This window comes from Bos grunniens, chromosome 29, assembly GCF_055505025.1.
Source record: "Bos grunniens cultivar Pamir isolate PY7600 chromosome 29, Bosgru_T2T1.0, whole genome shotgun sequence".
NCBI lineage: Eukaryota > Metazoa > Chordata > Mammalia > Artiodactyla > Bovidae > Bos > Bos grunniens.
The window spans coordinates 6,365,029-6,379,724 of record NC_141193.1 but is presented as its reverse complement, the minus strand read 5'-3'; the positions used below and the strand labels follow the sequence as shown (position 1 = coordinate 6,379,724).

General features: G+C 38.8%; 1 protein-coding gene across 1 annotated transcript in view; it reads left to right on the top strand.

The window, feature by feature from the left end:
• TOP6BL (TOP6B like initiator of meiotic double strand breaks) overlaps positions 1-14,696 on the top strand; it is an 87,886-nt gene that overhangs the window by 840 nt on the left and 72,350 nt on the right. Inside the window, exons 2-3 of the mRNA XM_086385653.1 lie at positions 1,789-1,930; positions 10,550-10,603. Of these exons, the coding sequence (XP_086241779.1) occupies positions 1,789-1,930; positions 10,550-10,603 (196 nt within the window). The remainder of the gene's footprint in view (positions 1-1,788; positions 1,931-10,549; positions 10,604-14,696) is intronic.

Below are 14,696 nucleotides of genomic sequence, written 5' to 3'. Positions count from 1 at the left end.
AACTGTAAACCGTAGACGGATTAATTACTAGGCATTCAGTTCGGTCGCTCAGTCGTGTCCGACTCTGCGACCCGTGGACTGCAGCACGCCAGGCCTCCCTGTCCACCGCCAAGTCACGGAGCTTGCTGAAACTCACGTCCATCGAGTCGGTGATGCTATCCAACCATCTCATCCTCTGTCGTCCCCTTCTCCTCCTGCCTTCGCTCTTTCCCAGCATCAGGGTCTTATTCCAATGAGTCGGTTCTTCATAGAAGCGGAACTCATAAGCTCTGGGTTCTATCCTAGGTTCTGTTGTCTGTAAAATCTAAACCTCCAACTTTCTTTGACAAAGAATCCAGGAAGATTGGGAAAACCACTGCTAGCTAGTACTTAATTACTTGTTTGTTGTTTAATCACTGAGTCATGTCGGACTCTCTTGCGACCCTGTGGACTGTGGCCGGCCATGCTCCTCTGTCTATGGAATTTCCCAGGCAAGAATACTGAAGTGGGTTGCCATGTCTTCCTTCAGGGGATCTTCCTGACCCATGGGTGGAACCCAGGTCTCCTGCATTGGCAGGCAGATTCTTTACCACAGAGACAGATCAAATAGAACCATAGGCTACAAGAAGTTGACCTGAAGTCACCTCGAGTTTTCCCAATTTTCCTGCCTTTGTTGTCAAAGAAAGTTGGAGGTTTAGATTTTACAGATGACAGAACCTAGGATAGAACCCAGAGCTTCTGACTCACAGGCTTTTTCCCTACTGCTTTTCCCTACTGCTCTCTCATTATGGATAAAGAAACTGCGGAAAAATCTGAACAGAGGGAGCACAGTAAGTCAGAGGATATGTGAGGGAAAGTGTTAGACTGTAGAAAAGCCTGAAAACCATCCTTACAAACTGGTACAAATTAGGATCTTAGTTCCCATGTTCTCATGCTGAGTTCTTTCTGCCTTTAAAAAAAGGGGGGTTAATAATTTTTGCTGCAGGTACCTCAGTGTGGAAGTGGGAGTCTACTTTCATAAATAATCATGGAAATTAAATACAATATATTTTATTTTAAAATTATCAAGATTGAATGTTTTACCAAGATACCTTGGAGACCTGTTCAACTTAGAATATTGTGTGCAGATGACTTTATTAGAAATAATAGCTAATATTTATTAAGCATTTACTATCTGCCAGGCACCGTGTTAAACATTTTGAACGTATTGTTTTGCTTACGTTCGGCAGCCATCGTATGTGGTAGATTTGCCCTCACTTTTATAAGTGAGGAAGCAGTGCTACAGAGAAGTTAAGCAACTTGCATAGGGTCACGTGCTAGTATTTGACTCATCAGGGTTTCAAACCCAGGTATCTGCTTCCAAAGTCAGTGCTCTTAACTAGTATTCTAACCCTGGGAAATGTTGATACAATGAAAAGTAAAGATTCACAAGCAGATGCCATTATTATTCATAATCTTCATGTTGACTTTTGTTTGGAAAGAAAAAAAGAAACAGGAAAAACAAACTCCCACTTAATTTTTCCAACTTATTATTTCCAGATGAATTTATCCTTTGAATAAAGCAATTTGTTGTCTTCATTTCCTGTTTTGGACATTGTTTTGAATTTCACTGTCTCCTTTTTATGTCACTCACCTAGCTATGTCTTCTGTTTAGACACAATGCTTTGTTCTTAACAAATGTAAATCTGACATTTTGCAAGCAAGAATATTATTTTTTGGAAATGAGAATTATTAACTGTATCATACAAATTTATTGTTACCATGATTTTTAAAGACGATTGTGGTTTCTTTGAATTGTGCCCTTTCCAGATTTTGAAATATTTAATAATTTACCAGAGGTGTGAAACAGCAGGAGTATCAAAGGGAGCATTGCTAGAAGGACAGCTAGTGATTTCCATAGAAGCATTAAATTCTAAGCACCAAGCAAATACTCTTCACTGTGTAACAACTAGTAAGTGGAGGAAGAAAAAATATTAATTTCAATCTGTTTTGTCATGTTTTATGTTATATTTTATTGAAAAGTTTCAATTAGTGTTTTATCATCTTCAGAATTATTCCATAATTAAACTTAAATTGTTCCATAATTAAACTTAAATTGTTCCATAATTAAACTTAAATGATTATGAAATAAGTATCTGGTAATAGATTTACAAATCTGTCGTACAGGAAAGGTGAGTAGAATGACTTATCAGAAGATTATTTATTTTACTGGTTTAAATTCCGATTACTCAGAAACCATCTAACTTTTGCTCTTGGTTTTAACTTCCTTTTTCACAGCTAAATTACATTACATTGAATTTTATCTCTTTTATACCCAGCCTTTGGTAGTTGGAAAAGAACCAAAAAATGAAAAGAAATGAAATGATGAATGGTGCATACTTTGATGATTAATTTGAAAATACATGTTTCTTCCATTTGGCTCTTATTATTTTGTCATTTAATTTGCAGTTAATTTGAAAATATATGTTTCTTCCATTTGGCTCTTATTATTTTGTCATTTTTTGCCTGTATTCTTGGAAAGCTGATGCATTGAGTGGCCCTGATAACTAATTTTCTTGAATTTGTGAAGTGAAAACTTTTTTGTCTTGCTTTTTTGGTGTGTGTGTAAGTTTATTGAAGGATATTTTGGAGTGAAGTTGTCCTGTTAGCCTTAGAGGAGTCACCCTGAGTCCCAGTTGAGACTGGATAGTAGGTTAGGCTCTAAGACATTTCACACTTGAACTGAATGACCTGTCTTCTCTTTGTGTACCTAGCAGTAAACATCTTCAAGAGGGTGTGATAGTTTGGTTTGCTGTTAACTCTGTGTGAACTCCCTTCTGACTGGACAGAGTTCCCACCATTCCTGAGAGAGGTAGTTAGCTACACGGCGAGAGTGATGCTTTTCTGCATATGGTTGTATTAGCTTGTGCACTGATCATGATCCAATAAACTGCGGTCAGAGTGGCAGGGTGATTTCACTCCAAGCAAAGGACTTGAGCCACACAGCTTTTGGCAAGAAACTGAATTACATAGACATTTTGAGCCTAATGGACCTCTTCAGTCCATCTAGTATAAGGAGCATTTCTCTTCTGTTTATTCTCTCTGATCTTTATATTTTTATTCTTTTTTGCAGGAAGAAAGGTGATATGTGCTTGTCATGAAACATTATAACATTTTAGAAACATATTCTATGGATGGGGGCTTCCCTCATAGCTCAGTTGGTAGAGAATTCACCTGCAGGAGACTCCAGTTCAATTCCTGGGTTGGGAAGATCCACTGGAGAAGGGATAGGCTACCCACGCCAGTACTCTTGGGCTCTCCTTGTGGTTCAGCTGGTAAAGAATCTGCCCGAAGTACGGGAGACCTGGGTTTGATCCCTGGGTTGGGAAGATTCCCTGGAGAACGGAAAGGCTACTCACTCCAGTAGTCTGGCCTGGAGAATTCCATGGACTATATAGTCCATGGGATCGCAAAGAGTCAGACATGACTGAATGACTTTGACTTCACTTCGTATTATGGAAAGTGAGACTCTTCAGTAATCTTACCGCATGAGATAATGATTAACATGCAGTATATATTCTTCTAGATTTTTCTATGCATATGTTCAGAGTCTCTCACCAAGTGGATAAAAAGCAGATTGCCAGCATTCTGGAATTTGAGAGATCGGGGGTGGGAGGTTGTATCTTAGCATTCAGTGTTTATATTCACTCAGTCCATTTGTTTTTAATGTACAACTTAAGTTCCCAGCCCTTGCTTCTATCTTTTCACAGAATAACTTCTCCCCAACCCCTTACCAAATTTAGGAGGGACCAGTCCTTAGAAGGCTGAGTGGAGAAGGGAATTTAAAGATTTGCCTACTTCTTAAATTCATTTTTTCACCTGACTCCTTATTTTGGATCCCACCTCTACTTCCAGAGTTTCCTGATACTGCCAGTTTTTAGTTTGGGGGGATTTTTTTGTATATTTGGTATTGTTTCTTTACCTTTGCCTTTTTTGGCTTATAAGTCAGTTTTTTGGTTCTTAAGACCTAAATCCTTTCCCACTAGTTCTCTGGCTTTTCTGTTTCTATTTGGTTGGTGCAAATCTAATTGCAGTTTTGGACCATGAATTTTAAATCCTTACAACTAGGCTCAAACACATCTTTATTAATAGAAATCGGAACCATTACAATCAACAGATTTCTGCCAAATGAGAAATAAGTTTGTTTATTCCTATAGTGTAAAAATCTGTGCTTCAGGCTTCGATGAACTCTTGGAAAGCATTTTCTTCCTCCTGCTGGTTGTGGAGGCGTTTTCCCTGCAAAAACTTGTTAAGATGCTTGAAGAAGTGGTAGTTGATTGGCAAGAGGTCAGGTGAATATGGCAGCCCACTCCAGTACTCTTGCCTGGAGAATCCCATGGACAGAGGAGCCTGGTGGGCTGCAGTCCATGGGGTTGAGAAGAGTCGGACGTGACTGAGCGACTTCACTTTCACTTTTCACTTTCATGCACTGAAGAAGGAAATGGCAACCCACTCCAGTGTTCTTGCCTGGAGAATCCCAGGGATGGCAGGGCCTGGTGGGCTGCCGTCTATGGGGTTGCACAGAGTTGGACACGACTGGAGCGACTTAGCAGCATCAGGTGAATATGGTGGATGAGGCAAAATGTGGTGGTCCAGTCATTCACCTTTTGAAGTATTTGTTGTGAGACGTGCAGTCAGGCGTTGTCGTGGAGAATTGGGCCCTTTTTGGTGACCAACGCGGGCTGCAGGTGTTGCAGTTTTCTGTGCATCCTCATCGATTTGCTGAGCGTACTTCTCAGATGTAATGGTTTTTGCTGGGGTTCAGAAGGGATTGTCCCAACCCAGGGATCAAACCAATGTCTCTTAACATCTCCTTCATTGACAGGCGGATTCTTTACCACTAGCACCACCTGGGAAGCCCCAGGAAAGCTGCAGTGGATCAGATCGGCAGCAGACCACCAGTGACCGAGACCTTTTTTTGTTGCAAGTTTAGCTTTGGGAAGTGCTTTGGAGCTTCTCAGTTCAGACACTGAGCTGGTTGTCATATAAAATCCAGTTTTCATTGCACATCACAATCTGATCGAGAAATGATTCATTGTTGCATAGAATAAGAGAAGACGACCCTTCAAAATGACAATTTTTTTGATTTTTGGTCAGCTCATGAAGCACCCACTTATCAAGCTTCTTCTTTGTTCCAATTTGCTTCAGATGTCAAGCAATCATAGAAAGGATGACATTGAGTTCTTTGGCAACTTCTGTAGTTGTAAGAGGATCAGCTTTGATGATGACTCTCAATTGGTTGTTGTCAACTTCTGATGGCCGGCTACTGTAGTCCTTTTCTTCAAGGCTCTTGTCTCCTTTGCAAAACTTCTTGAACCACCACTGCACAGTCCGTTCGTTTGCAGTTCCTGGGCCACATGCATTGTTGATGTCGTGAGTTGTCTTCATTGCTTTACAATCCATTTTGAACTCAAGAAAATTGCTTGAATTTGCTTTTTGTCTAACATCATTTCCATAGTCTCAAATAAATATAAAATAAACAGCAAGTAATGTCATTAGGAAAAAACCAAACCAAGAAATTAGCATTAAAACAATGTATAACATAACTTCATTTATTTAAAAATGTATCCCAATATCAGATGGTAAAGAATCTGCCTGCAGTGCAGAAGACTCAGGTTGATTCCTGGGTCCAGAAGATTCCCTGGAGAAGGGAATGGCTACCAATCCAGTATTCTTGCCTGGAAAATTCTATGGACAGAGAAGCCTGGTGGGCTACATCTGTGGGGTCGAAAAGGGTTGTTGGATATGACTGAGCGACTAACATTTTCACTTTTTTTTCTTTTCCAGTATCAAATGGCAACAATGCAAACCTGCAGTAGCTTTTGCACCAACCTAATACAATTTTATTAAAGTCATCTCTCTTATTCTGTATCTTTGTGGGTTTACTACTTCTAAAAATATTCCTTTTCTATTGTTTTATTGAGATTTCAGGAGGGAGTGAAAGTAGATATGTATGTTCAATCTGCCATCTTTATCTGAAAGTGAGTGATGTCATTGGCCTGAAATCTCTGATGATGAAGAATGACATATTCATTACCTAGTGTTGCTGTAACAAAGTACCACAAACTGGGTGGTTTAAAGTAAATTTATTCTCTTATAGTTATGAAGGCCAGAAGTCCACAGTCAAGACATCAGTAGGATTGGTTCCTTCTGGAGGCTCTGAGGGAGAAATCGATTCCTTAGTTCCCTCCTACCTTCTTGTAGTTGCCAACAAGGCCTTGGTGTTCTTGACTTGCAGATATATTGCTCCAGCCTCCATCTCTGTCTTCATATAATGTTCTCCCTTGTGTATATCTGTGTCTTCACATGGCCTTCTTATAAGGACACCAGTTGGATTTAGAGCCACCTTAATCCAGTATGACTTCATCTTAACTTGATAACGTCTATGAAGATCCTCACCCCACTCCAGTACTCTTGCCTGGAAAATCCTATGGACAGAGGAGCCTGGTAGGCTGTAGTCCATGGGGTCGCTAAGAGTCGGATACGACTGAGCGACTTCACTTTCACTTTTCACTTTCATGCACTGGAGAAGGAAATGGAAACCCACTCCAGTGTTCTTGCCTGGAGAATCCCAGGGACAGGGGAGCCTGGTGGGTTGCCGTCTATGGGGTCGCACAGAGTCGGACACAACTGAAGTGACTTAGCAGCAGCGTGAAGACCCTATGTCCAAATAAGGTCATATTCACAAGTGTTGGGTCTTAGGTCTTCACAATCTCTTTCAGAGGTACATAATGCAACTCACAACAAATCAGAAAATTTTATTGCTGGAATGATCCATCTGTGAGAAGCTGAGAAATGACTATATATAATTTTTCCTATCATTGTTGAAGGCTTTAACAATTCCAGTGTTTTCCAAAATGTGTGTTACAGGATGTTTATATGAATTTTGAGAAAGGAGTTATGCAGTCATCTAAACTTGGGGTTTTCTGGTTAAAATCAAATGCATTTTGTCATTTTAGATCTCCGAACTTTTAATATGCCAGCATGGACTGTGAATCTTTAAAAATGGGCTGTAGTACATAGCATTTCCCAAACATATGTAACCTTGTAGTTTTTTTTTTTTAATTATCTTTTTTTGTTTGTTTTTATAACCTGACTTTTAAAAAAAGCTTTATTTAATTTTTTGATGCTCTGGGTCTTCATTGCTGCGTGGGCTTTTCTCTAGTTGCAGAAAGCGGAGGTTACTCTCCAGTTGCAGTACACAGGCTTCTCATTGCATTGGCTTCTTTTGTTGTGGAGCATGGGCTCTAGGGTGTGCAGGCGTCAGTAATGAGCTCAGTAGTTGCAGCTGCCAGGCTCTAGAGCACAGGCTCAATAGGTGTGGAGCATAGGCTTAGTTGCTCCGAGCCAGGTGGTATTTTCCCAGATCAGGGATTGAACCTGTGTGTTCTGCATTGGCAGGTGGATTCTTTACCAGTGAACCACCAGGGAAGCCCTTAAGTCATCTTCTGTTCTGTAAAGAGAATTTGGGCAATGTTGTTACTTAAAAATACCTGTTCTGTCATCTTTGCATTTGAAGGATAGCACTTTATTACTTTAGTACAGAAAGATTGGAAGCATAGCTGAAAATCTGTGAAGCAGGCAGGATGATTGTTTTCCCTGCACGTGTTCACCCCAGGTGATCTATTTCCAACAATTTGTTGATAGGATACTTGTTAAAACTAAGAAAGGATGTTAGAGGAAACAGTGTGAGATGTGCAGTTGAGAAGCATCATGGACACACTGTGGGACACACAGGTTGTGGTTTGTTTCTTGTAAACATTCTAGCTCCTCATTGATCTCCAGTGTCAGCCTGCCAGCAGCGTCCCAATCCATGTCCCAGTGGCAAGTTACTTACTCCTTTAGGTCAGAACTAGTGTATGCCTGTGAAGAACACTAAGTTTAAAAATGCTTTTTGTTAAATTAAAAAACTGTTAAATTTTTGTTAAAGGAATTTTTCATTTAACTAAATTGAAATAGCCTCATGTATTAATGGCTAGTAGCTACTGTATTGGGCTTCCCAGGTGGCGCTAGTGATAAAAAAGTAGCAGGAGGCTTAAGCCGCTGGATTTGATCCCTGGGTTGAGAAGATCCTTTGGAGGAGGGCACAGCAACCCACTCCAGTCTTCTCGCCTGGAGAATCCCATGGACAGAGGAGCCTGGTGGGCTGCAGTCCATACGGTTGCAAAGAGTTGGACATGACTGAGTGACTTAGCATGCCCGCACGCACAGCTACTGTATTGGACAGCACACATTTGGAGAATGATATTGCCTCTTACTCTAGATCTAGATTCTCAACCTTTTTTCCCTGCCAGAAGAATACATATTTCTTGAGGTATAGACACGTTTCCATTGGTTCTTACGGCAGTGATTCTTAGATTCTTAACTATGGGGTCACATCACTCTGGGGGAAGGCACGTTCTATTTGGGGAAAAAAGCATCCAGGTGGTTGAGATCTTCCCCACCCTCTTAGGGGCCTGTTTCCTCACTTACCCTCTTTCCCTGAAGAATTATTGTTCTAGGTGTTCTAATGTTCTGATTTAGAACTCTGCGTACAGAAGATTCTTACCTGATAGTCTGGTAAGGAATAAATTTACTAAAGACGGAATTGGTTAAAAGAAAGACCAAAAATGTTAATTGAATCTTATACTGGAATATGACTTATTGGCATGAGATACTCTGGTTATTAGCCACAGTTTGCAGTCTTCCTGTGATTTTTTTTCTATCAGGAATAGTAATATCCAAGAGGCAGCCCTGGTATTTAATATGGGTAAAGGAGTTGCTGTTTGGTTCTCCTCTCGATGAAGTTATTCTGCCCCTGAACAGTTGGAGCCTCCAGTACTTCTTTGGTGCTTTTTGTTAGTTGTTGTTCAGTCACTTAAGTCGTGGCCAACTCTTTTTGACCCCGTGGACTGCAGCAAGCCAGGCTTCCCTGTCCTTCACTATCTCCCAATGTTTGCTCAGATTCATATCTATTGAGTCGGTGATGCCATCTAACCATCTTATCCTCTGCTGCCTCCTTCTCCTTTTGCCTTCAATCTTTCCCAGCATCGGGGTATTTTCCAATGAGTCAGCTCTTCGCCTCAGCTGACCAGAGTATTGGAGCTTCAGCTTCAGCCCTTCCAATGAACATTCAGGATTGATTTCCTTTCGGATTGACTGGTTTGATTTCCTTGCAATCCTAAGGGACCCTCAAGAGCCTTTTCCAGCACCACAATTTGAAAGCATCAGTTCTTCAGCATTCAGTCTTCTTTTGGTCCAACTCTCAACATCCATACTTGACTACTGGAAAAACTATAGCTTTGACTATATGGACCTTTGTCAACAAAGTGATATCTTTGCTTTTTAATACACTATCTAGGTTTGTTACAGCTTTTCTTGCAAGGAGCAAGCGTCTTTTAATTTCACAGCTGCAGTCATTGTCTGCAATGACTTTGGAGCCCAAGAAAATCTGTCACGGTTTCCACTTTTCCCCCTTCTATTTGCCATGAAATGGTGGGACCTTTAGGGAAAGAGCAAATTAGCCAAGAAAGCGATGAATTAGCCAAGAGAGCGATGGTCAAGCTCTCTCGCCCCATGGACTCTCATGCTCTCACCCCACGTTCTGTAAATACCTGGTTATGTAACAGCTGAGATCACTTGTAAGAGCTCTGTGCATGCACGTCACAATGTACCGGCTTGGCCACACAGGCTACTTTTGTTCTGTAAACATACATAAGCTCCACCTGAAACACCATTGTGTCCGCATTATGGCTGTGTTGTGGCTGAGTTATGGTGTGTCCACTGGGTCAACCATGAGCGACTACAGCATGTCTGCTGCTGCTATGGCTGCCGTGCCAGTCAGGAGAGAATAAACATGTCTGCAGTTCCTACGGCTCCTTGAGTTTTCTTGCAGCTTCCCGGCTCATGCCTCAGCGAACAGTGAGATACAGCAAGACAGGACCTGATGCCGGGATCTTAGTTTTTTGAATATTCAGTTTTAACCAGCCTTTTCACTCCTCTTTCAGCCTCATCAAGAGGCTCTTTAGTTTCTCTTCACTTCCTGCCATTAGAGTGGTATCATCTGCATATCTGAGGTTGTTGATATTTCTCCCAGCAATCTTGATTCTAGCTTGTGAGTCATCCAGGCCAGCATTTTGCATGATGTACTCTGCAAAGAAGTTAAATAAGCAGGATGACAATACACAGCCTTGACGTACTCCTTTCTCAATTTTGAACCAGTCAGTTGTTCCATGTCCTGTTCTAACTGTTGCTTCTTGGCCCAAATATTAGTTTCTCAGGAGACAGATAAGATGGTCTAATAGTCCTATGTCTATTAAGAATTTTCCACAGTTGTGATTCACACAAAAGCTTTAGTGTAGTCAGTGAAGCAGAAGTAGATGTTTTTTGGGAATTCCTGGCTTTCTCTATGATCTGTATGATGCTCATTATTAGTGACCAACTTTTAGATATTCTGTATCTATCAGCAGTGATTTCAGGCTCCCATATGATTCTTTAGATAAAATCCATTTAATTGCTTCATTTGTGATACTTTGTGTTCTGTTTCTTGCAGTTGCTGCTGCAGGAAGCATTGATGGTGGTTTGGTCCTCAAGAAGTTCCTTAAAGGTAAAGAATTATACCCAGCTTCCACAAGATTAAGTCTCTTCCAGTCAATAAATTTGGTATTTTCTGAAACAAACAATATATACTGAAAGATAGGGTTGTCAGATACAGCAAATAAAACTGACTCCCACTTACATTGGAATTTCAGATGAACAGTAAATACCTTTTTAGTATACATATGTTTTATGCAATAGTTTATCCTGTAGTTTATCTAGAATCCTACTGAAAGATGATCTATAAAATTGTATAGATACAGGAAAAAAATTGTCTAGGCTAAGGCAAGATACCTAGGTCACTGTTCTCTGAATACTTTCTGTACACCCTCAAGCAAAGTTTTCCCAGATATGAAATACAATCTTAAGTATTTGTTTCCATCTATCTCAGAGAAATAGTATATGGAAAATACTTTTACTATAAATCATTTTGGCCAGTTTTAACACTGTTTTACACATGTCAAAGTTGGTATGGTTTAGGCATTTTCAGTGACCTTGATTTTAGAAGTTTTTTTTCCTTTGACTTGAGAATAATCTACAACCAAAGGACATGCATTAGTTTAAGGAGACCAGAATGATTTGAGAACCACTGTGCTTTCCTTTTTATCTTTTCTGGCTGTGTGGTTTGTAACTATTATCCAATGGGCCTGTCTTTTCCTGAGTGCTAAATTTACAACTTTTACAAAATAATTTTTTAAAAGAAACTCTTCCCAATTAAATTTGAAGTATGAGTAGATTGTAGTGTTTTTTTAAACTTATGTTGTCTTTCTTTAAGAAAATATGCCATGTATTAAATGTAGAAACAACCAAAAAGCTACATTAGAAGGGTATAATGTTATAAAATAAATGTTTGTGAAATGTATCACCATTGGACTTTTTAAAATGGCATGGTTTCTTAATGCTTTTTAAAATACAATCAATTTAAAATTTTAATTTATACCTAGATTTCCAGTAATTCAATTGCTAAAACCAAAGTACCTGCCTTTATCTTGGTCATATCAAAGAAAAAAAAATATAAAGACATAAACATATAGGAAACATTCTGCCTTTTGAAATTCTTTTTTGAAGTAATTTTTAGTTTAACCATGGGGATTTTAAAGTGCTTATTTGTTAATTTCAGGGTCATCAGGTGTATTCCCATTTGCCTTTGAAATTTTCTTGGCCCTCTGAATCTATTGATATTTTCCACCTGTCTGTACCCTGGATCTCTAATAGACTTCAGCTTTTTGCTCTGTGGTTTTAATTTGTTTATATTCTGCTTGGTGTGCACACATTTAAAAGCAGTAATTAGTAAGGAAATGTAATAAAAAAATAAATTGAGATTTTTGTTCTTCACTCTATAGGAGATATTCTGTGGGAGCTTGGGTAGATTTTTCTCCCTGTAGTGACAATCAAAATGATGATTTATTGAGTACTTACTGTTTACTTAGCTATGTGCTTGACATAGAGGGGTTACACTGGTAAACATGATATATTTGGTTTCTCCCCTTAATCCCACATTTAAGATATCTTAATTATTTAATTATACTGCCTTCCAAAGCCAATGCCTGGAAGAAAGAGAGGATTGGCTTACTGTCCTGGAGAGTTTGCTGCAATTCTAAGACTTTTAGGAAATCTAAATTCAACTTTAAGAATCATGAATTGACTGCCTCAAAATCATCCAGTCCATTTATCAGTCTTTTAGTTCTCTGCTTTTTTGGATTATGCCATTGAGATGATGCAAAGAGTGGAAAGATCATTCTTAATGCTGCTGCTCCATTTAAGTGTGTGAAAGTGCTTTGAAAGAAATGAAAATTCATAAAAATAAAAGAGAATATGTCATTAACACCAGAGAGGAGAAAGATTGTTTCCTGCAACATAAACCTGAATGGCACAACGAGTGGTTAGATCATACATAATGTATGATCTTTGACTAATCTTTGACTAATATTTGTGAAAGTGCTTTGAAAAAAGTGAAGAGCCATCTAAGTACAAGGAAATGGTTTTATGGTAATTGTTAACACTCGGGAGAAGGTGTTGGGTATAGTTTATGGAATAACCATCTATTTATTATGCTAATACAAACTTTAGACAGTTTGTGTCTTTTTTATTTAAATTTGTTATTTTAACAAATTTTGTGCATATTTATTTAAACTATTTTCATATCCTTGTGATAAAGTTGAGGTGGCTAATGTTTGTATAAAGAGGAAGCACTGCACATCAAGTACACAATAAAAGTTGAGTCATTTGCTCACCGTCATCACATTTAGTGGCCAACTGTAGCCTGTCTTCTCTGCAGCTGTTAGGCCTCATAATATTAGCTTCCACTCGATAATGCTATTTATTCTTACTAATTAGTAACAAAAATAACTCAGTGAAGCTCACAAAGGAAATTGTCTAAGATTAAGATTTGAATCCCTTAGCTCTCTGGTTTATGTACCATTAATTATGCCTTTATTACTATTGTTATTTAACATTACTATAACATTAGCAAACTGCTTTAAATTGGTCCTTTCACAAATCTTTTCACTATTAATTAACTTCATCAGTATGTCTCTGGTGGCTGATGGATTAACCATCAGATTTCCTGGTGATAAAGAATCACATACCTGTACAAAATTAATAGTATGCCTCCGAATTCAATTTGTTAGCTGTTAAATCCTTTTCATTGCTCAGATGATTTCTTTCAGTGTCCAAAAATAAGGTCTCCCCTCTCTCTAGGGGAACTTTTTCTCTGGCACTTGAATACATTAGATCAATTCCTGTACAAACAGGCTCCTATTTCTGGGTGTTTTCTTTATGCTGGATTAATAAACAACAGATGAGATGATTAGATAGCATCACTGACTCAATGGACATGAATTTGAGCAAGCTCCAGGAGATAGTGGAAGACAGAGGAGCCTGATATGCTGCAGTCCATGGGGTTGCAAAGAATCGGACGCAGCTTAGTGACTGAGCAACAGCAATAAACTATGACCAAGATAATCTCCCTGGTTCCTACCTCTCTAATAGTTTATGTTCTTTTAAAATTTTCTTTCTTCTCTGTCCCTAATGATCTGTACTTTTGTCCAGTAAACCTTTATTGAATCTCTGCCTTGCCACAAGGACATTATAACAAAATACAGTGTGAAAATAAAATATTGTGTGATAAGTACTATGTAGTTCTTCTTTGGTAACACAGAGGGTATTGCCTAAAGTTTAGTCACCAATATGCCTTTCTTCCCTTTATTATTCTTCGTCATTATTCTACGTTTACTTCAGATAATCTTCTAGTTTTAAGGCTTTAACTGTCATTTCTGTGTTGACAAGGCTTATTTTTTCTGTGTCTCTAATGTGTTTCCAGCTTTGATTGTCAATTAAATTATTCCGTTTGAGGGTTCCTCTGAAATATCATATGCAGCGTATCTAAAACAGGGTTCATTTTGTTTCACTTGCTGTGTAATCTCCATTGATGTTAGTATCTCCATTGATACTAACATTTTCATGATTCTCCAGGCTTAAAATTTTCAGCTTTTTGTTTTTGAGGGGAGGGGGAGGCTTCTCCTTTTCTTTTGTCCATTATCTAACATAATTGAATTTTTGGTTAGTTCTGCTTTTATAGTGTAGCATTATTTATTAAATTATATATTAATTTAAACAGCTTTATGTCCCTCCCTTGTGCTGTTCTGTGCCCAATTGCTCAGTCAGTGTCTTTGCGATCCTTTGGACTGTAGCTTGCCAGGCTCCTCTGTCCATGGGATTTTTCAGGAAAGAATACTGGAGTGGGTAGCCATTTCCTTTTCCAGGGGATCTTCCTGACCCAGGGATCAAACCCACATCTCCTGTGTCTTCTGCATTGTAGGCAGATTCTTTACTGCTGAGCCATCAGGGAAGCCCCATGTTCCTCTCTTAATGACTCCCAATTGCTTATTAAAATAAAACACCTCAGACTCTATTTGAGGTTCTCTGTTAATTAGAATAATCTTCTGTACTTTGAAGGATGATGCTCATTAAGATAAATTCTTATGTGTTTAAAAATTCATATCCTTTCATATCAATATATGTACTACTATTCTTCATAGTTATCCATTTATGTAGAAATCATTTACATATTCCTTTATGAGTATACTTATCCATGTATGTAG